Source organism: Oryctolagus cuniculus, chromosome 1 (genome assembly GCF_051225735.1).
Source record: "Oryctolagus cuniculus isolate XC-2025 breed Fujian yellow rabbit chromosome 1, ASM5122573v1, whole genome shotgun sequence".
NCBI lineage: Eukaryota > Metazoa > Chordata > Mammalia > Lagomorpha > Leporidae > Oryctolagus > Oryctolagus cuniculus.
In genome coordinates this window covers 108,910,865-108,936,314 of record NC_142867.1, presented here as the reverse complement: position 1 = coordinate 108,936,314, position 25,450 = coordinate 108,910,865, and the positions used below count along the sequence as shown (strand labels likewise).

The window sequence follows — 25,450 nt, the reverse complement described above, 5'->3', positions numbered from 1 at the left end:
ACTCCAACTGGCGCTACAGCATGGAATGCTGGCATCGCAGGCCACAGCTAATCTGCTGCACCACAACTCAAGCCCCAATTGACAGTTTAAAAAAGATGTTCGAGGGCCGGCGCTGTGGTGCAGGTTAAACTGCGGCCTGCAGCGTCGGCATCCCATATGGGCTCTAACTAGAGTCACAGCTGTTCTACTTCTGATCCAGCTCCCTGCTAATGTGTCTGGGAAAGCAATGAAAGATGGCTCAAGTGTTTGGGCCCCTGCAACCATGTGAGAGACCCAGATGAAGCTCCTAGCTCTTAGCTTCAGCCTGGCCCAGCCTCAGCCCATTTGGAGAGTGAACCAGCAGATGGAAGATTCTCTCTCTCTCTCTGTCTCTCTCTCCTCCTCTCTCTTTGTAACTCTGACTTTCAAATAAAATAAATAAATCTTTAAAAAAAAAAAAGAGAGAGAGAGATACCTGAGGTACTGACTTTCTGTGTCTCAAGTAAAGTAAGTTTGGTCCAGGCTAATGTTTTTTATTTAAGCTTGTCAGAATCCCAGAACCTCTGTAGAAGGATTAAAGGTTGAAACTTGTTCTCCTGGGCTCTCACAGAAGATGAGACCTGTCTGGCTACATGTGTCAGCACATACTTCTCTGACTCCCTTCCCAGAGTTGGAAACCAGCAAGTTAAATTTTTTGAGCACCAAAAATCATTAACAACATATTTTTAGAAACCTGCTTTTTAAAGCCTAGTTTGCCTTAATCCTCAATTGTACCACCTGCTAGCAAATGTAATACGATCATTTACTTAACTGAAGGGAAATTAATTTACAGTGTAAAAACTGTAGTGATGGCAAGAGCTTAGAGATCTCTTGTGGACAATATTTTTGAATCTTTATTGATTAGACTTCATTGTGACTTAATTAATTGTAATACTACATAAGTGTTTTATCGCTGGGAATGGCAAGACCCAGGCTTGCATAATGCTTCTGATAGAGAATGTATCCTGTAGCTACTGCCAAAAAAGCTTCCACTTAGAGGCAAACAACTCTGATCTGATTGGCTTGCTCATAAAGAACCACGCAGCCTCTTGCTTGGCTAAAAGCACTTTGTTTAGAGAGACTGGGTCAGAGGATTAAAGTAGCTCTCCCACCAGACTCCACGTCCTGAAGAGCACAGAGTCCTCAAAGCAGTTCTCCACTGCTTGGGAGACAATCCGTGTAGTGCTTTGGTGTCAGTGAATGCAGAAATCACAAATGATATCAAGAAAGAGGCTAAAACTCCTCTGACCGTCCCTGTGCTTTTATCTAACATAATAGAAAACCAGTGGCTAAGAATTGATCCTGCTCTGTTTATTATTAGTCTTTTTAAGCAAACTGTCTCCTGGCTTATGGCAACCTTATATAGAAAAATATAGAATAGGAGCATGTTCTAAGAGGAAGAATCTAGAGATGTGAGTATTGAACACTTCCTATGTATAAGATGTTGTTGCATGAACATGTTACTTTATATAATGCTCAAAACATCCTTGAAAGATAGGCTAATATATGGGATAATCTAGTTGAGAGGTTGCTTAATAGTTAAGAAGGTGGAAACATGGCAGGCTTCAGTCACATGCAAGATCACGCATCTAGTAAGTGGCAGAGCTGAGAGTTGAACCCTGGCAGTGTGACTTAGGACCATCCAACCATATTTGATTGAATTTTAATTTTTAATAAGTTATTCCAAGTATCAAGAAAATCCAGGGATGGATATCTTTGTCTAAGTCTAGAAAATTTCTCAAAGCTTTAGTTAGAAGTAAGTACGTGTATCGGACACTGCAGTAAAACTGAGCCATAATTTTGTCCTAATTACTGACATTAGGACTCAAAAATATTTGAATATGATAATATAAGCAACATGTTTACATAAATGTGAACCACAAAATGGATAGTCTCTTCAACAGTGTAGCAAGCCAGGGTATTTTCTAGGTTTTTAACTAGGTTTTTAACTATTTTAACTAGCTTTTAAGTAGTTTTAACAAGTTTTTAACTAGGGTTAAATGCCAATATTTTCCCGCCTTTAAACCAGTATCCCCTAATTTCTGAATCTTGATTCTGGAAGCATCACAAGCATGCAATAAAGAAACAAAAAATGAGAAAATGAAGAACATAGGTGTTGCTTTTCCAACAAATAGAGATGTATAAGTAAAACAGTATTTTGTGTCAGATTGGTAAACTATGCAAACTGAAGAATATAGCCTCTCAATTTAAGTTTGTTGATTCCTAATAGAAACTTTTCTTATCGGTGACAACGCTTTTTGTTGAGACATTCTAAGCCATCTCCGTCCGTCTTCTATGTTCAGTTACAGAAAGTGTCTCCTAGAATTTAGAGTTAAAAGGATCATTATTTCTATTTCAGAATATTCTTATACTTACAGAAACCAGTAGTTTTAAGATTTGTATTTAAATCACAAACTCTCTCACACAGCTTAAATGTAACTTCTCACTGGTATACAGTTGGTAATTAGTGAATGCTTATTGAAAAAAAAATAATAAAGAAAGTCTTTGATTAAAAAACGAAAAAAAAGCCGGCGCCGTGGCTCAATAGGCTAATCCTCCACCTCGCGGCGCCGGCACACCGGGTTCTAGTCCCGGTTGGGGCGCCGGATTCTGTCCCGGTTGCCTCTCTTCCAGGCCAGCTCTCTGCTGTGGCCAGGGAGTGCAGTGGAGGATGGCCCAAGTGCTTGGGCCCTGCACCCCATGGGAGACCAGGAAAAGCACCTGGCTCCTGCCATCGGATCAGCGCGGTGCGCCGGCTGCAGCGGCGGCCATTGGAGGGTGAACCAACGGCAAAGGAAGACCTTTCTCTCTCTGTCTCTCTCTCTCACTGTCCACTCTGCCTGTCAAAAATAAAAAAAAAATAAAATAAAATAAAAAAAAAAAAAATAAAAAAAAAAATAAAAAAACGAAAAAAAAATTCTAAACTTTCTTGTCTGGTATGCTGTTGGTTGGAAAATCCTTTTAGAAATTTTGCTGGGAACGGCGCTGTGGCTTAGCAGTTTAAGCCACCGACCTGCAGTGCTGCATCCTATACAAGTGCCGGTTCAAGTCCTGGCTGCTCCACATCTGATCCAGCTCCCTGCTAATGTGTCTGGGAAAGCAGCGGAAGATGCCCAAGTCCTTTGGGCCATGCACCCATGTGGGAGACCCAGGAAAAGCTCTGGGCTACTCAGTTTGGCAACAGCAGCCATTTGGGAAGTGAATCAGTGGGTGAAAGATTCTTTCTCTCCCGCTCTCACTGCAACTCTGCCTTTCAAATAAAATAAAGAAATCGTAAAAAAAAAAAAAAAAAAAGAAATTTTGCTGAAGTATTCTAGTTGTATGAGAGTCCCATTTTTATTTTCCCAAAAGAACGGAAAGGAAATGGTTTCAAAATAAGATAGTTTTTTCTTGGTGTCATTGTGTGAGAGGGGGTAATCTTGGTACTTGTTTTTTATGAGTCACAGTTTATTAGAACCAATACTGTTATAGTTCAAATTCCATTACAGTTAATTTCAGGATTGTGTATTTTGCTTGTGTAAAATTGCAGCGTTGACTATGACTTAAATTACTAGTCCCTTAACTTGGGATTTAGAAACATTCAGATATTTCTGTTGCAACAGTAGCACATAAAAATTTAATTTATGTGGTGAAAGTATTGAGATTCTTACACTGATGTATTTTTTAAATTATATTTACTTATTAAAGATTTATTTATATTTATTTATTTGAAAGAGAGATCTTCCATCCAGTGGTTTACTCCTCAGATACTGCGGTAGCTAGGGCTGGGCCAGGCTGTAGCCAGGAGGTAGGACCTTCATCTGGGTCTCCCACATGGGTGGCAGGGGCCCAAACACTTGAGCCATCTTCCACTGCTTTTCCCAATCCATTAACAGGGAGTGGATTGAAAGTGGAGCAGCTGGGACACGAACGAATGTACACATGGAATGTCAGCGTCACAGGCAGTGGCTTAACCTGCTATGCCACAATGCCAGTGCCCTAAAGTTTTATTTTATAGCACCATTGTTCTCGCAATATCCAGTGTTAGAAATTTCATTGCGATATGTATTTTTGGGATTGTATTTGCCCCTTGTATTTTGTACCATTATACTTAACATTTATGCAGTCTCTGAATGCATTTATAGGTTAGCACATTTGGTGTGTTATTTATATTTACCAATTTCTTATGTAAAGACCATTTTCTACTTTGTTTAGATTTTCAAATAGTAACTATGGGCTGGCGCCGCGGCTCACTAGGCTAATCCTCCGCCTTGTGGCGCCGGCACACCGGGTTCTAGTCCCAGTCGGGGCGCCGGATTCTTCCCAGTTGCCCCTCTTCCAGGCCAGCTCTCTGCTGTGGCCAGGGAGTGCAGTGGAGGATGGCCCAAGTGCTTGGGCCCTGCACCCCATGGGAGACCAGGAGAAGTACCTGGCTCCTGCCATAGGATCAGCGCGGTGCGCCGGCTGCAGCGCGCCGGCCGCGGTGGCCATTGGAGGGTGAACCAATGGCAAAGGAAGACCTTTCTCTGTCTCTCTCTCTCTCTCACTGTCCACTCTGCCTGTCAAAATAAATAAATAAATAAAAATAAAATAAATAAAATAGTAACTATGCAAAATAGGTTTAACCTTAGCTGGTAGTTAATTTACAGGTTTCCTTGGGTGTGTTAATAAGGCATCATTTCAAAGAGGATGAGGATTCTTATCTCTGGCTAACTTCTTTCCAAAAGAAAATATCTTGGCAAAAAACCCACAACTTTGTTTTTTATTGACTTATTTTAAAAGTATTTCTGTAGGGATCATGACATTGCAAGCAGGTCACATTATTCTGTGGTTATTAAAGGATCAGGACATTATGACAGACTTTGTTTTCTTTGCATGAAGAAAAACAACATGACCTTATGTGTGGTTTTTCTCTTTGGAAAAGGCAGACAGCATTAGCTCTGGGTCATGAACATTTCTAAGTCCAGACTACATGAGGGTACTTCAAAAAGTTCATGAAAAGTGGAAATTAAATAAGTTTATTGTGGTCCAAAAAAATTCTAAGTCCATGCAGTGTCATAAAGCACTTTGTCCATGAGCTTTCTGGAGGCCTATCATTCTGGGGAAAGGACAGGCTCTTCCCCGAGCCTTGTTGCAGCATCCTGAGATTGTCACTGCAGATCACCCATCAGTCTTGTTCTGCTCATCTGTGTTCTGCTGTCATGCGCACAATCTCATTTCTTACCTGAGCCGGACAAAGTGAATGGGTAACAGATTCAGGCAGCATGTCACCCCTTCAAATCCCGCTCCTTTTACAGGTTATTCTGTATAGCCTCAGGGACAAAATCATTAAGTACACCTTGTGTGAGACAAAGAACTCTATAAAGATACAAGGAGAAGCCTTGGAAGTCATCTGACTTGGACTTTTGGTAGCAGTGCTGCATTTAAATCTTAAGTAAAATAGTGGCCATATGGTTATTCCTGCTTGAACCAAGGAGAATGCCTGCCTCTGTAGTAGATTCTTGGACCTAGAATATTAAAGTTGTTGGAAGGAATTGTAGGAGTCATCTAGTCTTGGGTTTCTTTCAACTGCTGTGTTTTGAGGACCAGTTATGTGTCAGGTATGATAGTAGGCACTGGGGATATATGACTCTATAAGACATAGTCTCCATGCTTAAAGGACTTCGAGTCTTTCTGCTCACTAATAACATCTCAAAGCCAGCCTCTGATTAAACATTTCTGATGACAGTAAGCTCACTACTTCAAAGGATAAGTCAGTCTCTTTTCACAGTAACATGCTCGCTGGAGTTGAAGAGGACCAAAAAGTTCATACTATCCAATTGTTTCTGGACGTATTTTTTCAAGTGAAATATTACCTAGAACACAAAATGGATAAATTAGCTGTGTTCCAAGAGTGACTTTACCTGCTTGACTGCTCCTTCTCACTTCCCTAAGGGATTCTCCTTAGATCCCTAGGACTCTGATCCAGTAAACTCAATCAGTACTGGTAATTAGAAATATTTTTTTCTTATATTGAACTTGTGACTTTCTAGTTATTCCAAATTCAGGCACTTGGAACAGCATGCTATAAATCCAGTTCGTCATCTTTGTAAAAACATTTTTTTAAGATTTGTTTATTTATTTGAAAGGCAGAGGTACAGAGAAAGAAGGGGAGGGGATGTCTTCCATCCACTGGTTCACTCCCCAAATGGCTGCAATTGGCTGGGGCTGAGCTAGGCTGAAGCCAGGAGCCAGTAGCTTCTTCCAGGTCTCTCATGTGGGTGCAAGGGCCCAAGTAATTGGGCCATCATCCACTTTTTTCCCAGGCGCATTAGCAGGGAGTTGGATTGGAAGTGGAGCAGCTGGGACTTGAACTGTTGCCCTTATGGGGTGCCAGCACTGCAGGCGGAAGCTTGGCCTTCTATGCCACAGCACCGACCCCTGTAAAAATCTTTGAGATCCTTGAAAAACACCCTCCATTGCCTATCATTTCTCTTCATGATCAATCAGCCTTATCACCTTGAGCCTATCTTCAGGCCTGCTTTCAAAATTTTAGTGAGGAAATTCCTTCTTAATTATTCTTCCTTTTTCTAGCCTGGAAACTGGAGGCAGAGCTTCTATTAAACTATCTTTGGTGAATGTAAAGTTAGTTTTTTATGTCCCTCCCCACATTCTTTATTTTCCCCCCTTAGGCATACTACTTTCAACATATTAGAGAAAATGTTTAAAACGGACAACAAAGAGAGGCAACTTTAAAGAGCTCGTCTTCTTAGAGGGAATCACACCAAATTTCAACTTCATTCTCATTTTAGGACCCTGCTTGTACAACAGCTCTCTCTGCACTAAGTCATCCAAATGCCTGTTAGCACAGCAGGGCAGGGCCTGTGCCCGGTGCAGCGCATCCTCTGGTTAACATCTCACTGAGGTCTCGGGTTTCATGGGCCCTCAGTGATTTCCACTGCAGAGGCTACTCCGCCTCTTATACAGAGCAGATGAAAGCAACCTCTTTGGGAAGCTGCTTCTCTGGCACACGTAGCATATTCCTGCATTGCCCAGAGTGCTTTGGTTTCATTCAGCATCAAAGGCCCTGCCTTTTGAGAGGGAACAAATGATGGGGCCATTTCAGACATTAAAATAGACTACTTCTTGGCATCTGGAAAAGTTGATGTTTTGTACCCTTTGATCTGAGGCCCCTTCTTCTTTCCACTCTTAAATTGACTATCCTGAGAGCATTCGTTCCCTTCTCTCTCTTCATATTTTATGTAGAATGGTGGTGTTCAAATCTCTTTTTGAATTTAATTTCATGAGCTGTATGACACTTAGGAAATATAAGTTGATGATGTGTAGCCTTCTGTGTTTTGTCATATTTTGCCATCTGTGCAACATATGAAAAGTGTTAGATTTCTATTCCTTTGCAAGTTGTATATTATGTGGGATAGACAAGATAAAAGCACTTGTCCTTAAGACTAAGACTTCTTTAAAAAAATTTTTTTTTATTTGAAAGTCAGAATTACAGAGAGGGAGAGACAGAGAGCTTTTATCTGCTGGTTCACTCCCCCAAATGGCTGCAAGGGCTGGGGCTGGTCCAAGGCAAAGCCAGGAACCAGGAGCTTCATCCAGGTCTCCTACATGGGTGCAGGGGCCCAAGCACTTGGGCCATCTTCCACTGCTTCCCTAGATGCATTAGCAGAGAGCTGGATCAGAAGTGGAGCAGCCAGGACTTGAACCAGCACCCATACGGGATACCTGCACTACAGTCAGTGGCTTAACCTGCTATGTCCCAGTGCTATCCCCAGCCAGGACTTCTTAACTGGGGACCTGTAGACATCTGTGGAATCTATGGCAAGCTTCCTGGGCTCCTTGAAAAGTCTAAATTATATGCAGATTTTTGTGCATGAGTCTTGTATGAATTTTTCTGGACGTTTTTCAAGGCATCTGAGGTCAAATAATGGGTAAAGAAAATGTAGTAGAGGTTTCAAGATTCTGAAATTGAATGAGACAACTTATAAGTAGGACTTTTTATGATAATGTTTATTTTTTGTTTGTTTTTAAAAGATTTAACATCATTGGGCCTTGATCATCTTTTATGCTATAAATTCTATGTGGAACCAAAAGAAAACAGAAGAGTGCCATCTAGAGGCCTTAAAAACAATTTCACAACTTATAAAGCAGGCCCCACCATTCTCCCTATTCAGGGGCCTTTAGCTTTAGCAATTTTCTTAACTCTATATAGGACATTTTTTTCTTCTCCGGTAATTGCAGACCACAAATTTGTGTGTCAATGATATTTATAATCTATACAGATGATACAGTTATGGGTTCTAGCCTTGCTACTCTGGAAACAATTTAATAAAACTCTTATAGCTAGCATTTATTTTTATTTTTTAAAGAATACATATTTCATAAGTATAACTTTCGGAATATACTTATTTTTCCCACCATACCCGCCCTCCCACCCACACTCCCACCCCTCCTCCTCTCTCTCCCCTTGCCAGTCCTATTCTCCATTTAGATTCATTTTCAATTAACTTTATACAAAGAGGACCAACTCTATTCTAAGTAAAGATTTAAACAATTTGCACATGCGCACGCGCACACACACAAACTGAGAACTAGTTTTACAGCTAACTCTCATAAAACAACTCGTTGAGGACAGAAGTCCTGCATCGGGAGTAAGTACACAGTGACTCCTGTTAATTTAATAATTAACACTCTTATGTATGACGTCAGTGACCACCCAAGGCTTTTGACATGAGCTTCTTAGGCTATGGAAGCCTTTTGAGCCCACAAACTCCGTCAGTATTTGGACAAGGCCATAAGAGATGACTTTTTTTTTTTTTTTTTTTTGTTAAAGGTTTATTTATTTATTTGAAAGTCAGAGTTACACAGAGAAGGAGAGGTAGAGAGAGAGAAAGAGGTCTTCCGTCCACTGGTTCACTCCCCAATTGGCTGCAATGGCCAGAGCTAAGCCGATCCAAAGCCTGGAGCCAGGAGCTTCTTCCGGGTCTTCCACACAGGTGCAAGGGCCCAAAGACTTGGATCATCTTCCACTACTTTCCCAGGCCATAGCAGAGCACCGGGTCGGAAGTGGAGCAGCTGGGACTTGAACTGGTGCCCATATGGGATGCCGGCACTGCAGGCGGTAGCTTTACCCGCTGCACCACAGTGCTGGCCCCAGCATTTATTTTTATAGGGCTGTAGGAACTATAGTCTTTGAGATCTACACTGCATCTGAATGTACTTTTAATCATAAAGCAAGAACAAATTGGTGACTGCCATAAAAATAATTTTGATATAGGGGCTTTATTTCATCTTATTTTAAAGTTAGAATAAATTAAAAATTAAGAAGAATTTTTTTTTTTTTTGACAGGCAGAGTGGACAGTGAGAGAGAGAGAGAGAGAGAGAAAGGTCTTCCTTTTGCCGTTGGTTCACCCTCCAATGGCCGCCACGGCTAGCGCACTGCAGCTGGCGCACCGCGCTGATCCGAAGGCAGGAGCCAGGTACTTCTCCTGGTCTCCCATGGGGTGCAGGGCCCAAGCACTTGGGCCATCCTCCACTGCACTCCCTGGCCACAGCAGAGAGCTGGCCTGGAAGAGGGGCAACCAGGAAAGAATCCGGCGCTCCGACCAGGGCTAGAACCCGGTGTGCCGGCACCACTAGGTGGAGGATTAGCCTAGTGAGCCACGGCGCCAGCCAAGAAGAATGTGTTTTAATCATTCTTAGTACTCCTTTCAAGGCAGTGATATAAAATGGTATTTGTCAAATGGTATAGAAATTGCACAATTGAATTCATCTTTGAAAAGATAAAACAGAATTTATGTCCATGTGAAGATATTTGCCATTAGTTCATGATGTTGAGTGTGCTATCTAGCTTTCCTAAATTTTATTTCTTCTCTATTTGCAAATAGTGTTCACAATAGTATCCAGTTTAGGGCTGTCGTGAAGATTAAGTGGAATAAAGTTGATAAGCACAGTGCTCGGTATATAAAGTCTTTTTTTAAATTTGACATGATTTATTTTATTTTCACTGTCCAGTTTTGTTTTTAGGAAAGTTATAATGAAATAGAGGTGGAAATTTTAAAAACTTCCGAGAACTTCATGTTTTAAAAAGCATTTCACAGGGCTGGCGCTGTGACGTAGTGGGTAAAGGCGCTGCCAGCAGCACCACCATCCCATATGGGCCCTGGTTTGAGTCCTGGCTGCTCTACTTCCCATCTAGCTCTCAAATATAACCTGGGAAAGCAGTAGAAGATGGCCCAAGTCTTTGAGTGGGCCCCTGCACCCACGTGGGAGACCCGGAAGAAGCTCCTGGCTCCTGGCATCTGCCCATTGCAGCCATTTGGGGAGTGGATGGAAGACCTCTCTATCTCTCTCTCTCTCTCTGCCTCTCTGTAGCTCTGCCTTTCAAATAAATAAATCTTTTTAAAAAAACATTTGACAAATACAATCTCATTTTATTAGATTAAATATTTAATAAGCATTTGTTCATATATTCAGTAGATAATTATTCAGCTCATGAGATATAGTGACCATTTTTAATATTGGAGGTTTGATGTTAGATACAGTGGTTAGAAAGACATGACTTTAGCATTGTGATGGGGTAGTCAGACAATAAACAAGTAAACACATAAACAAGATTTCACAAAGAGGTAATTAGTGTGAAGAAAATTCATATATAATAGAGGGATTGAGGCCTAGTTCAGAGCAGGTGGTTAGATAAGTGCTTTCTGCAGAGGTAACGTTTTAAGCTCTTACGTGAATGACCCGGAGCCAGCCGTGTGAAGGTCTAAGGAATAATATTCCAGTTAAAGAAGAGAGCAACTGTAATCCCATTGGGTGGGCATGCGTGAAGATGTGCAGAGATTCCAAGAGGCCAGAATAGCAGGAGAGGAAGTCAGAGAGGTAGGCAGGAGCCTGGAAGTAGGAAGGGGTCTTGTGGGCCCAGAGCTTTGTATTTTACTTTGAGGGTTGTGGGAAGAGACTAGAGAATTACACGCAAGGTAATGAAAAGCACGAACCTATGCTTTAAAAAAAAAAAAAAAATCCCCTTTGCCTCTGCATGGAGTGTAGATTATAATGAAGCAGAAAGACTAGTTAAGACGTTTTTATGATGGCTCAGGTAAAGATGTTAATTGCTCTGGGTTTTGGATCTGCCATCCGCTCTGTGCAGAGCTGCATGATGGTAATGAGTCAGACCATCAGATTTGACATCTGACTTGATAATCATGTGACCTCGAATAAGTTTCTTCTCTGTGCTTGATTTTTACCATTTTTTAAATGGGTCCAATGATAGCACATTCTTCCCAAGATTGCTGTCAGAATTAAATAAGATAATAATTGTTAAGTACTTAGAAACAACATGGCTATTTTATCAGCAGTAGCAGCAGTTTCATCACAACTGTTACTTCCGTACGATCTTCAGTAATTCCAGGTTACAGATGAGTTCTACAGAGGTGGTTTTGAAGTCAGAATACAGGTTTCTTGATTTGAAATCCGTTTTTCTTTCTGCAATATAATCTGTGTAAGTATCTGTTGATCTGAATCTTTGTAGCTCAGAGCCCAGTTTTATGTGCCTGTGAATGTTTAAACAACACTGAAAAAATTATAAAGTTGGTTGAATCCTAGTGTCTGGTAAAGAGGTAGCCTGTGCCTGTTCCTCTCTCCCCACATGCCTTGAACCATCAGAGATTTCAAATTCCTTGAGTTTTGAAGACAGCTGTTACACATGTAGGCCAAAAGCATTATGTGTTAGTATGCACATATTAATACATAAAAGAAGATGGAATTCCACTCCTCATTCATTGTACTAAATGGAGTCATACATAATATAAATAAATGAAATACATGGATCATTCCCAGAGTTTTTGTGGGTAGACTGAGCAAAGACATTACCCAGGCTACTGCATTCCAATTTCTCTTTTCTCCACTCTTTGCCTTTGCCTAGCCCTTTCTGGAGTAAGCAGTAAAATGGGTAAGGATGGAGGAACAAGAGAGACAAAATGAGAAGCAAGGAACTTGACTTTGCCTCAAGATCCTCAGCTCCATTCGTGCTTCCCTCACCAGGCCATTTGTCTGTTGCAGAATGTGAACACTTGATCCGGCACATGCTGGTGTTAGACCCGAATAAGCGCCTTTCGATGGAGCAGATCTGCAAGCACAAGTGGATGAAGCTCGGGGACGCTGACCCCAACTTCGACAGGGTGAGCTGGGTCCCGCTTTCCTCAGGCAACTCCTCTTAGCACTGCTGCAGTCTTTCTCCATGTGATTATAATAAGGCCATGGCCTGATAGATGGACGCTAGGAACGAACTGCTGTGAAGTACTAAAGCAGCAAGTGAAGCAAGCACTAAGGGAGGGAAAGCCGTCGGAATTGTTGGAGAATAGTGATACCAGTTCCCTACTGTTGTCTCGGACTCATCATCTGCTTTTGGCTTTTCAGACAGTGCAGCTCACAGATCTGCCCTTCACTCACCAAGATACCGCTCCTTCCTCTCAGTTTCTTCAGTTCAGTGGCTCCTGTAGCGTACCTTTATTTAAACCATTATTTGCTATCTTAGGTCCTCAAAGGAGTTCAGGTACCAGGGAGATCTTGACTACTGACAGGGCTGTCTTGTTTACACTTTGAGGCAAGAAAAAAAAAATCCCACACTCATGGGCATGGAATAGCTTCGTCATTATATATGATGTGCCATATCGACACAGTTGAGGATTTGATAGCTTCCTTCTTTTTATGTTACAGTTAATAGCTGAATGCCAACAACTAAAGGAAGAAAGACAGGTGGACCCCCTCAATGAGGATGTTCTCTTGGCTATGGAAGACATGGGACTGGACAAAGAGCGGACGCTGCAGGTATCTGTGAAGGACTGGAGAACAAAGTCAGATGTAGCAGGCCTTCCTCTGTCTGCCCTTTCTGTCCTTCCTCCTCCCTGACAACCTGGGTCTTTCTGTTTCCCTCCACGTTCCTTTTCCTCCCTGGGCCTTGGAAGGAAGGAAAGAAGGTGCTTTGGTGTTCTGGTGTTATTATTGAGAGGGCTTTGGCCAGTGACATGCCATTTCATCAGGGTTTTTGCTCTGTTTCCTTCTCTTTTGGTAGTCATTAAGATCAGATGCCTATGATCACTATAGTGCAATCTACAGCCTGCTGTGTGATCGCCACAAAAGACATAAAACCCTGCGTCTCGGAGCACTCCCTAGCATGCCCCGAGCCATGGCATTTCAAGCACCAGTCAATATCCAGGTGGGCAATAACTCCACTGAATTAGTTCAGGAAAAGTAACATCGGGGGTGAGGCGGGGGAGATGGGGAGTGGTAAAGATTAGCCATTGCTCACCAACCCTAAATCAAGAGAGTTTCCTGTTCTACCTCTTTTTTTGGTTCAGGGGTCAGTCAAATCTGAACCTTTATTTGAAGAGAGGATGGATGGGCTACAATAGTTGTTTTTGTTTGATTTTTCAAGAAAAATCACTGGGAAATACTTTCCTCTCTAAAGAAAGCTTCCTTGTTATGAATTTTAAGGGCAAAGGAACCAAAGACTTTAGCAATCAAGATGATTTTGAAAGACTGCTCCTGTTTGCCTCTGTTGTTAAAGCTGTGTGTGTCTATGTGTACTGCTTTTCAGGCAGAGCAGTCAGGTACCACTATGAACCTCAGCGTTCCCCAGGTGCAGCTGATCAACCCAGAGAACCAAATTGTGGAGGCAAGTAGCAACCTCTGATGATTGTTAGCCGAAACCATTTTCTTTCCCGTATCCACACTTCCTTCCTTTCTTTCTTATTTCTAATTACTGTTTATTTCTAACTGATTTTCTTTCCCTCCACCTCAGCCGGATGGGACAGTGAACTTGGATAGTGATGAGGGTGAAGAACCATCTCCTGAAGCATTGGTCCGCTATTTGTCCATGAGGAGGCACACAGTGGGTGTGGCTGACCCACGGTGAGTATCTGGCCAAAGCCAAGAATTCCCACTTGGCTATCAATTCTTACCATGGCAGGTTTTCTCCACTTCATTATAACCCCCAGATGAGATCTAAACAAGTGGCTAAGACAGGTTTTAAACCCATTCCAGGGACCATACCGTAGATCAGACTTGATTTGACTAAAAAATTGTCAGGTGTCCTAGTGGATAGTGGGCGTTAGAACCATCATCCCGATTAATCACAATACTGTTGAAGACTATGATATCATCTTTGCCTACAGATTGAGGACTTCTGATCTAAGTTACATAAAAGTGATTCTTAAAATTCATTTGAGGGGCCAGCATCATGGTGAAGTGGGTTAAGCTGCTGCCTTTGGAACCAGCATCCCATAACAGAGGACAGGTTTGAGTCCTGGATGTTGTGTTTCCTATCCAGCTCCTACTAAGGTGCCTGGAAAAGCAACAGAAAACAACCCAAGTACTTTTGCCCCTGCCATGGTGTAGGAGACCTGGATGGAGGTCCAGGCATCTGGCTTCAGCCTGGCCCGGCCCAGCTGTTGTGGCCATTGGGGGAGTGAAGCAGCTGATGGAAGATCTCATTCTCTGTCACTCTGCCTTTCAAATAAATAAAACACATATCTTTTAAAAATCCATCTCAGTTTGACAGCCTTTAGAGATGTTTGCCACATGCTGTAATGGAACTCTTCTTGGGGAAGTGAGGACAAATTATATGATGTAATTTCTTTATGTGGACAATTAAAAATTCAGCAAATAAGAATCCAAAAACATACCAGTTTCCCGAAGTGTTTTCATGAAGTTCCCTACTGGCCCTCATAGTGGGGAAATGGACTAAAGACCAGCTTGGCCCATGTTTGTTCTACAGTTGAGAACTCTCAATATTAAAAATAGCTTTACTTATTTTCTGGATACTTTTCTTTGCTGAGTAGGGAAGAGAAGTTAGAGGCAAGAGTTTTCCTGAGAGTTCAACTAGGAGCAAAAGTGGTTTCCTTACAAATCTCTCTTTTCTCCACATGATTTTCAAAAAAAGACTCCCATTCCTGCTGGTTTGCTTGCTTTCCATTTCTTGGTCTCGGCCTACTATCAAACAGGCAATAGGGGAACATTGTGGCTCCACAGACTGTCAGCTGCGAAGGGGTGGAGTTCTGAGTTGCTCTGTTAGTGGAAAGCTCGCTTATTTTAAAGTATGCTGTAAAACCTGCTGTTGTAGCGTGACAGCTCTGTACACCCAGTACTTATCTGTCCTGTCACCACTGACAAGAATACTCGCATTCTTTCCCCGGTGAATCAGTTGCTACTTCGGGCAGTCATTGTCTCATCGGATGGCCTGTGTTCTCCACAGACTAGCTGTTCACCTCCAGGCTTTGAAAACCTGAACTGGACTGGTGCCAGTGTTTCCTCTTGGCCTAGAGCTGTTGTTTTTCACATGAGTGGTCAACAAGGAATGACAATCCTCAGGCCCAAGTAGTAAAGTGGCAGAGAGTCAGATTCCACCCATTAGGCTTCTTTTTGTGGACCTTAGAAATACGATTTTAGAAGTAAAATAACAATAATAAGACAAATTGTACTGTTATCAATTTTGGGATATATGCACTTTTGAATAAGAATATTAACCAGATTTCTCTGACATACTGTTTCTTAACAGCACGGAAGTCATGGAAGATCTACAGAAGCTCCTACCAGGCTTTCCTGGTGTCAACCCACAAGCTCCATTCCTGCAAGTGGCCCCTAACATGAACTTTATGCATAACCTGCTACCCATGCAAAATTTGCAACCAACTGGGCAGCTTGAGTACAAGGTACCTGGATATGGAAGAGGGCTTGCCCCAGGAGACACAAACTTTGAGCTTCCTTTGGGAGGCTTTCCCTAGGAATCTATTCCAGGATTTAAGGGTTTCCTTTTAGGGAAGGATGATTTCTGTTGCAAAGCAGAGGGAAGATTTTGCTAGTCTACCTTACAGTCAAAAGATCCCTTAATTTCAGTAGATAAAGTACTGCTGTTTTCACTCCTCTTCCCCCTTTATCTCACCAGTTTATGCTTCCCACTCTGTTCCTGCTAGGAGCAGTCTCTGTTACAGCCACCCACCCTACAGCTACTGAATGGAATGGGCCCCCTTGGCCGGAGGGCATCAGATGGAGGAGCCAACATCCAACTGCATGCCCAGCAGCTGCTGAAGCGCCCACGGGGACCCTCCCCACTTGTCACCATGACACCAGTGAGTAGCAGCACAGAGCCCAGCTTTCCCAGAGATGTGATAAAAGGGTTGTGGGCATAGGGCTGGGGACCCAGACCTAGCTAGGTCTTGGAATTTACTCTTCCTACAGATGTATTATGCTCAATATATTCCTATTTTCTTCATATAGTAGACTGTTCCCATCTCTGTTATTTTTTGGCTCATTTCCTTACTTAACCAAATAATTTCTAAGTGGAACCCTGTTCCTGGAAAGCATCTTCTGCAGTGGACCACTCACAGGCACCCTAAGTCAAGGACCAGTACCTTTGCAAGTTTGAGCAGTAGTCTAGCTCAGAGCGTTCTCACGGATACGTATCCCTGCCAGAAGGCAGCTGAATTAATAGTGCTCTCTGGAGTTAATTGCTTTCATGGCTGGGGTCCAGAATTGCCTATCTCCACTCTTTCTCCTTTGATCAGCAAACACCACCTCACATTTTTGATACCACATAGATCACTTATTTGGCTTTCAGAAGCTCTAGCATAGTCAGGTGGTATTTCTCAGTCTCATCTTTTTTATATTCACTTTATGATCACAACCAAAGAAAATTTTCCTCCTCTGAGTTTTGGTTTTCTTCTGGTTATTTTTCTATCATGGATTGGTAACAAGACAGTTTGTGGATAGGCATGGGTCCTTGGGCCACACTTCAATAACACTGATATCTGGAAAGTGACAGAATTATATATAATAGCTGTTGGCATCCTTGACCTTATAAGATGGGAAGACAAAAATCAATGAATGAATGGAAAGTATTTGAATAATAGTAAAAAACTGTATGAGTTTAAGTGCCAAAGTAAATAGTGTAGACTAACAGGTGGCAGAGGCATTCAGGGATGGACAAAATCAATGTGGGTTAGGAGGGATCAGGAACAAATTTTTATAGGAAGTGAGATGACTTCTCTGCTATAACTGTTTCGGTCAAGGTCACTAATAAGTTCTTGTTGATAAAGCCAGTGGACATTTTTAATCTATCTTTTTAGACATCTCAACTGTATTAGTCACTGAGGACCATTTTTTCTTTGAAATAGACTTTATTTTTTTCCCATTTGTGACAACATATTCTTTGTCCCATGCCTATCCACAGTTTGTTTGTTCCTTGCAGTTGGCAAATCCTGAGTTTTGTCTTAGGCCCTTAACTCCCAGCTCACTTTACATACTACCTCTGGATGAGTTTGCCCAGTCCCATAATTTAACTTACCATCTGTTTCTCCAGCCCAGAGTGTTCTCAATTCTGCACATCTGTATACAAGTATAAGTACAAGGGTAAGAAGGTCTCATCAGTAGATTTAGTTGGTTATCCCACAGTACTTACAATTTTAATTCAGTATGTTCAAAAATGAGCTTAGGACTCTCAGAAGCCTGTTCCTCCCCTTGGCTGACAGTGAGTGGTGCTGTCATTCTTCTGGTTATGCAAGCTATGAATATGGATATGATCTTTAACTCTTGCCTGTCCCTTATGCCCCCATATGAAACCAGTTATGTGGTGCCCATGAATTAAATGTCTTCTCTGCATCTCTGCAGCCTTTTTCTTAACTGAGATCACTGTCATCCATTGCCTGGATTAACACAATGGACTCCTAACTGGCTTCTTTGCTTCCAGTCTTGTCTCATGATCTCTACCACCAGCACTTTTCACCCTGCAACTAAAGGTTCCTAGCTTTTTCAGATACAGTTCTTATAGCATCATGGCCCTGCTTCAAACTCTTTAGTGATTCACTACTGCCCTTCCTCAAAATAAACTTTCTAGTATGATATTTAAGGCCATTTATAACTGGCCACAGCATTCCTCCTCTGCCTCATGTACAGCCACTTCCTTCCTAACCCTGTTTTCTCCATTCTTGTAGAAATATATTGAAGGATCTGGAAACTCTAGATTTTAAAAAATGAATTATTTGAAAAAGTTTTTTTTGGTTTTGTAATGGGGGGGGGCATGGTGATTTGTGGGCACCGAGCTATGCATAGCCATGAGTGTGCCACCTTCCGTCTCCATGCAGTTGAGGACACTGTCACAGTGAGGCGTGCATTGTGGTGGTTCTCTTTTCACTGAAGTTAGTTTTAAAGTATTGAATTACAACTATACAATTACATGTTGTGTATTAAAATGTACCTTTGAAATCATTCATGGCTTTTCCTGGAATTAAGACATTGAAACTCTGATAATAATATTAATATGAAACCGACAGGTCAGTTCCTGGATATTCCAGGTTAACACTCCTATATTTTCAGATCCTCGGATTTAAAGGTATTTCAAACAGTTTATGGAGAAACAGAACGAACAGCTAAGTTTTTTTAGTTTGGTACAAAAAATTTCAGTCCATGCCTAGTTTTTTCATAATGTGCATTTTCCATGGACTTGCCTCATCCCCGCATGCCTTCTGTTTTCTCTCCGCCTAGAAACCATTACCCTTTGCTTCTTTGCCTGGTAGCTCCTATGTATCTGTCAGATCTCAGGTGAGGTGTTCACCTCCTCCAGGATGCCTTCCTTAATTCCCTAGTCTCCCTATTAGAGGACTTAGCCATACTTCTGTACTTGTGTGTTTACTTGCTGCTGTTTTCCACTAGACTATGAAATGAAGGCAAAGACTCTATCTGTAAGTTCCCATTTTATCATGTAATACGGTAGGCTTTCAGCTATTTGTTGGGTGAATACATGAATGGATAAAGGTAATAAGAGGAAGGAATCCAGGCCGGCGCCGCAGCTCACTAGGCTAATCCTCCACCTAGCGGTGCCGGCACACCAGGTTCTAGTCCCGGTCAGGGCGCCGGATTCTGTCCCGGTTGCTCCTCTTCCAGGCCAGCTCTCTGCTGTGGCCCGGGAGTGCAGTGGAGGATGGCCCAGGTGCTTGGGCCCTGCACCCCATGGGAGACCAGGAGAAGCACCTGGCTCCTGCCTTCGGATCAGTGCGGTGCGCCGGCTGCAGCCCGCTGGCGGCGGCCATTGGAGGGTGAACCAACGGCAAAAGGAAGACCTTTCTCTCTCTCTCTCTCTCTGTCTCTCTCTCTCACTGTCCACTCTGCCTGTCAAAAAAATAAATAAATAAATAAAGGAAGGAAGGAATCCAAATTAGTGTCAAGGTAAAAATGAACAGTAAGCATATGAAAGCTGTATGTAACCCAAAGATCTGGGAACAGTTTTGTAAACAAGAGGGTTAACAGAAAGTCTTGCCCCAAGTCCGGTCCCAGGGATAAGAGATGTTACAGCATAAGCAGCCACCTTGAGCTTTTCCTTCCTATTTCTCTTCAGGCAGTGCCAGCAGTTACCCCTGTGGACGAGGAGAGCTCAGACGGGGAGCCAGATCAGGAAGCTGTGCAGAGGTAATGTGACATCTGGCAGTGCTTGCAGAACGTCCTTGGGCAGGCTCCCCCTGCAACCAACGAAAGGTCACCTCTGCCCAAGGAGGTGGTACAGTGCAGCTTCAACATTTGTGTGGTCTCTTTGCTCAAGCCAGATGGCATGTTCCTCCCCACATGGAAGTAACAGAAGACTGCCCAGAAAATCTCATTTCTGTAAGCGCCATTGGAAGTCCCCTAAGTGACAGCAATAACCATAAGAACTTTTTCTGTCCTCCTTCCTTCCTTCCTTGCCCCCTGTGTTCATATTGCAACTCTGATAGTATTCACAAGGCACAAAGCCTGCTCCTACCTGCCAAGAACTGTTTACTGAAAAGGAATTGGAGATTTGGGATGACAGTGATCCTAGCTGGTCTGGCTATGGACCTCTGGCATGGACTCTTCCTTTCCAGGAGAATGAATACCTCTTGTATTGTGTGCTGTGTGCTTCTTCCACTCCCTTGTACCAACAATGAGATATTGAAAAATGAATATGGAATTTGGGCCAGGGACAATTGCAGATATTGATTGTTGGCAGAGCCTTGTTGAGAGATGCCCAGTTCACAGAGAACGACATCACAGAGAACCAGGCGTGCTGTACCGTTCCTTTGACCTCAGTTCCATTAGCCCTGGTTCTCAACTCCGTGCATGCCTCCTTGTGGGAGTTGTCGTTCTTATTTTCCGGGGAGGGAATTTCACCAAAATCCAGCATGTATTTTCCCAGAAATGCAGGTGTTCTTCGTGATTATATGTTTTTCCCTTGAGGGAAATTGAAATAAAATGGTTTTCATGGGCTCTTGAAGAAACTTTGGGTGTCTTTATCAAATGGATATTAAACCACTGATGGCTTACTCTTTGGCAAGTTTTCATACCACTAATTACTTTACAGTCTGTTATCTGATTTTAGCTTAAATGGGCAGGGTAGTTAAGAATGAAATAAAACCATTTTAAGAACCTGACAGTTGCTGGCCAGGACACTCTTTCTACCCCTAGTAGTTCTGTATGAGAGCTACTATTCAGAAAGAAGCTGGTCCCACGTGGAAAGGAAACCGTGGCACACAGAAGTGTTGGCAGGTGGGCCAGCTCCTTCTACAGTTTAGCCAATAGAGGGAAAACTGGTGACATTTTTTCTCTTGATGCTGTTGTTTCTATTGTTTACTGATAACAAAGTGTATAAGGTTGCAAAGGGGTCTTACTGGTATCATGATGAAATGAAAAATTTGGAAATTCACTGCTTCTCTACCTTAATATAGACTGCAATATTTTACTTTATCTTCTTTGTCTTGTACTTCACCTCCTCCAGCTCCACCTTTTTTCTTCCTTAGATCAACATTGAAAGGGGATAATGCCTATCGGGTTTGATAAAATGGGATAGTACTTCTTTTATTCATGCCCAAGAACAGCAGTGGTGGAGGAAGTCACCAACCGGTCGAAGGGGGACTGATATTCTTGTTCATGGTATTGACTGAAAGATTTTCCAGAGAAAGTCATCAGCTTGTGAACTCTTTCACTTTTGAAACTTCTGTTTTCTTGCCTGCCGTTTTTTTCCCCTAAAAACAATTCTAAACTTTTCATGTGGTTTTAGTTCTTCATCCTCTACAGAATGCTGATTCCCTGGGCACATCATTTTTCCTTCTCCGATGTCTGCTACAATCACAGGGCATAACCACCGAGGTGGTTTTGGAGCTTTCTGCCCACATGGAAGGATCTGGTTTTTGTGAGACATAATGAGAACAGTCTCAAAACCCGGGCCTATCAGTTCAAGATTCAAATGTGGTATCCTTCGGAGTATCTCCCTTGCTTATCTCTAGAAATAGTCCTTAGGCTCACTGCTTCTAACTTGCATTTTGGAATTTGAAGGGGAAGGAGGAATAACATAAACCTGTAGACAATAAATTCTTCTGTTGAATGCACTAAGGAAAGTTGATCGTCCTTTTGAGCTTGATCTGCTTTCTTTCTTCTCTTCGATGGCTACTCTTAGGTCCAAAATTCAGCAGCTGCGATGTTAAGCCAGCTTTTCTTGGCCGTTTAGACATGTTTCACTTCCATCTGTCAGGGATCTGTGTGCCATGGAGCCCTTTTGGAGCTCTGGCACTGTTTCACAGAGTGCTTTGGATTAACTTCTATTGCTTCTTGTGGAGGAATATTCCTGTCTGTCTTTTTTACTGTGAAATGTGCTCCTGCTTGTTGCAGGTACTTGGCAAATAGGTCCAAAAGACATACACTGGCCATGACCAACCCTACAGCTGAGATCCCACCGGACCTACAACGACAGCTAGGACAGCAGCCTTTCCGTTCCCGGGTCTGGCCTCCTCACCTGGTACCAGATCAGCATCGGTGAGTAGCCACCTGAGCTGTGGGAGCTCCTTGAGGCTCACTGGACAGTCTCACAGTGATGGTGATTAGCATCAAGGCTTTAAATAGAAGCCAGCTGTCATCCTGAACTCACCTCTTCTCAACTTCTTGCATTAAGCAATGCACAGGGCAAAGGTTTTCTACTGAGCCCTGAGCAAGACAAGATCCTTCTTTCCCATTACCTTGCAGACCTGTTTATTGTCTGCATTGATTCCCATGATTCTGGATATTGACTCATACATGAAATTGAACTTGAGAACTACAAGGAAGTAAAGCTCTCAGAAGGCCAACTGGAAATGGGAGGATTTGTAGCCATATTAATAGACTTGACCTTTAATAATTCATCACCTACAAAAGAAAGAGCATTCCATACCGTGTGACCATTGAACAACGAGCTTGGAGATGGAGGAAGATACATCCCCTTCTGGATGGTAGAGCAGAGATGCTGTACACTCTTAACTAATGTGCTTGAGAAGTCATTCTTTGAATATCCTGATGGCATAATCTTCTGCTAGGTCTCTGTGACATTCTAATTCATTCTCTTGAAGAAGTAAAAGCAAGTTTAATCTTCCTGACCAAGAAAACTTCATTGAATCCAAATAAACCTGGAAGCAGGAGGGATGACACGGTCCTAGATCCAGAAGATGCTCATCTTCTGTGAATACCTTGATGTCTAAAAATCTTCATCTATCCTGAAGCTATTCCCAAGCTCCTAAGCCACACTATCAAAACCATCATCAATTGCCAGAGCTTATTTTTTTAATTTCAGTCTTTCTGAGATCACAGAGGAAAGCAAGTCTTTCCTGGGAAGGCTGAGAAGCCATCACATTCCAAGGAAATTAGGTTTATGTGTGTGTTATGAAATCTTGCAACCAACTTGCACTTGCAGGCTTGATAGAATGTTTTTACTGTAACTAGTTACCCACTGGGTCTGGATGAAATCAGCAGAGGAGGTGAACTCTGAGCAGGCTGAGGCATAATTAGTGCCACGCTGGAACTCTGACAGAAAGAAGATAAGCTTTGTATAAGTGACTGTGAATAACCTAGTGAAAAGGGGGTTGGTAGGAATAACAAGAATGAAGATTCTCAAATAAAACTCTGATGGCACAGAAAGACAATCTAATGAAGATCTCTTAAGACCCATGTAGTGTTCATCAAAGGGCACTGATTACTGGAGAGCCACCTTCTCTTCCTTCCCCCTGTGAATTTCCATGATTTCTCATTATGTTGAGCTCCATAGCTACAGCAGACAGGTGCTTTGTCACTTCATTCTGCTCGTCTCTGTCTTCCCTTCCTCTACAGCCTGACAAGAAGTTGTTCAGCCTTTGTCAGAGTCTGTTGTACAGCTTAAGTCCCTTGAATTTCCTTATTCCATTCTAGGTGTTCCTCAGGGGTCACTCTTTTCAGGGAAACATGAAGATCAGCACATCTCCACAGTCAGCCTCTGTCACAGACCCTATATCCTGTCAACATGGTTGCTAAAGGAAGGCCACACTGGCCCACAGTTCCATTGATGTGGTTTTCACCCGGCACTCATATCAAGGCCCTGCCTGCTGGAAGTCTGTCAGCCATCTGTTTTCATGTGGACTCTCTTGGTAGCATGTTTCAAGGATTTCCTGTGGTCAAGCCAGTTTAAATTGGAAGAAAAAGAGTGCTTTATGAGTGGCAGTTTTTGTAAGGTGGGAAATTTGTGCAAACTCAGCATGTCTTGAAGGAGTTACTGTACAAATATATAACACAAGATATTGAAGTTAGTCTTTGTGGGAAAAAAGGAACTTTCTAAGGCCATAAAAGACTGAAAATGGGTGGCCTGGATAGGTTTTTGAATTCCTTTCATTTTCTGGAGGAAATGATTAAAGAATGGCATAGATGAACAAATATGATAAATAACGGCATCTGTTCTTCTGAGGTCTAATAGATGAAATTCACCATGGAGACCAAGGACATATTTGATTAATCTTTTCATTACTGGAAGTGTGTACTTTATAATGTACAATTTTCTAAGTGTTACTACAAGAAATTGACACAGAATGGACCTTATCCAGGTGGGTAACCAAGTCCCTGTTTGAAGAGTATATTGGGAATATCAGCCTAATATGAGCTTGTCTGAACATGATTGCTGATAAAAATAAAGCCAAGCACAATTGATACTATCAGTATATCTAAGATGAGCAACTACATCAGAATGTTTCCCTGGAAGTTACGGTGCTGTACTGAGTGAATATCAGTCTGGTCAAACCAGAGCTTCTGAAAAAGTCATGAACTACCTGGACCCAGGATCGTTCCTCTGATGGCAGAGAATGATTTTGTGTGGAGAGACTATTGATTCTTTGGAAAACGCAGCTTTCTGAATGAATTAGAAATATGTCTGTTATTGGAAAATATGAGTAAAATTTTAAGAAAAAAATACTTGCTTTAATTCAAAATCTGAAGCAGAAAGAGAAAAGAGAAGTTTTGAGCAAATGCTCTGGATATCAGCTTTCATGATCACTGTTTCTGGATTGTGTCCCCCCAGATCATTTGTCTTTTGTGTGACTGAAACAAATATGTGTTCATGCTCATCTCATTAACTCACTCTGTATCCAGCCTCAGGGAGCATCTGAAACAGGACATCATTAGCAAAGAGTGGGTGAAGGGCTCGCACCTGCTGCCAGAATTCTCTTGACACCTCTGCGCAGTCATTGTTCCTCCTAGTCCCTCCTGTTTGCATTGTATTTGAACTCGCTTGTTAACCTCCTTCCTTAGCTCTGCTTCTGCTTCAGTCCAAAGTGAGTACCTGGCAAGGCGATCCATCATTTCACCCATAGCTGAGTGTACTGTCATCCGTGCCCTGGACGTGAAGCCCTGGCCTTTTCCATCAGCTGCTGGAATGCTGCTTTGGCAGTCTTTTATCTGCTTACCTCAATCCATAAACATCTCTTTCTGATTACGTAACAGGTATAGGTGTTAGCGTCTAACCCTGATGCTTTCTTAGGCCTTCCTTATCAATAGCTTGTTCTTTCTTTCTGTAAGATACTGGCTGTGTTCTGATTGAGCCACTGGGTCTTGGAAGGTAATCCACATGATTCCTCTTTTATTAGACCTTTGGGCAGGTGCTACTGATTTTCATAGTAGGTAACCTTATTTTCATTGACCAGGTAGGTGCTGGATCTGAGACCCACATTCCTTAAGAATGTGCTGTCTCCATCCCAGGATCAGAAGTACCCATTATCCCACACCCCAACCTCCACCCTGCATTTTCTAGCACAGAACCTATGAGTCCTGCCAGACCTTTGACCAAAAAGCTGACTAGATGAGCTGGTCATACAGAGATTACTGCTCAGGGAAAATGCTGGTTAAATGATGAATTTCAGGTTTAAAGGCACTAGATAGAGGTAAAATTGTAAACACAGGCGCTCCTGTAGAGCCTGGCCTGGGAGATACTGACAAGCTTTTCTCTCTGGCTTAATATATTTGTAATAAATGAATGTATTGATACCAGGACTTCACCAGCCCTGGAATGTAAGCCAACTAAAGGTAAGTGGAGATGGAAGATGCGTACCTGGAGCCCTGTATGGGAAGCAGGCTAGGGAAACAACCACCCTCTTGGAAGTTGCTTAAAATGCAGGGCCACACGTGCAGCCA

The 25,450-nt window shown here is 42.4% G+C and overlaps 1 protein-coding gene across 8 annotated transcripts in view; it reads left to right on the top strand.

Moving 5' to 3' along the window:
- Positions 1 to 25,450, top strand: part of SIK3 (SIK family kinase 3) — a 243,407-nt gene that overhangs the window by 196,462 nt on the left and 21,495 nt on the right. For 2 of the 8 annotated variants that reach the window (XM_051849007.3, XM_002708392.6), the window contains exons 7-15: positions 12,059 to 12,177; positions 12,716 to 12,826; positions 13,071 to 13,214; positions 13,596 to 13,673; positions 13,800 to 13,909; positions 15,555 to 15,708; positions 15,970 to 16,125; positions 19,386 to 19,456; positions 21,665 to 21,808. In XM_051849007.3, coding sequence (XP_051704967.2) covers positions 12,059 to 12,177; positions 12,716 to 12,826; positions 13,071 to 13,214; positions 13,596 to 13,673; positions 13,800 to 13,909; positions 15,555 to 15,708; positions 15,970 to 16,125; positions 19,386 to 19,456; positions 21,665 to 21,808 — 1,087 coding nt within the window. The remainder of the gene's footprint in view (positions 1 to 12,058; positions 12,178 to 12,715; positions 12,827 to 13,070; positions 13,215 to 13,595; positions 13,674 to 13,799; positions 13,910 to 15,554; positions 15,709 to 15,969; positions 16,126 to 19,385; positions 19,457 to 21,664; positions 21,809 to 25,450) is intronic. The other 6 variants (XM_008260949.5, XM_051849002.3, XM_051849016.3 and 3 more) reach the window with 3 other exon arrangements.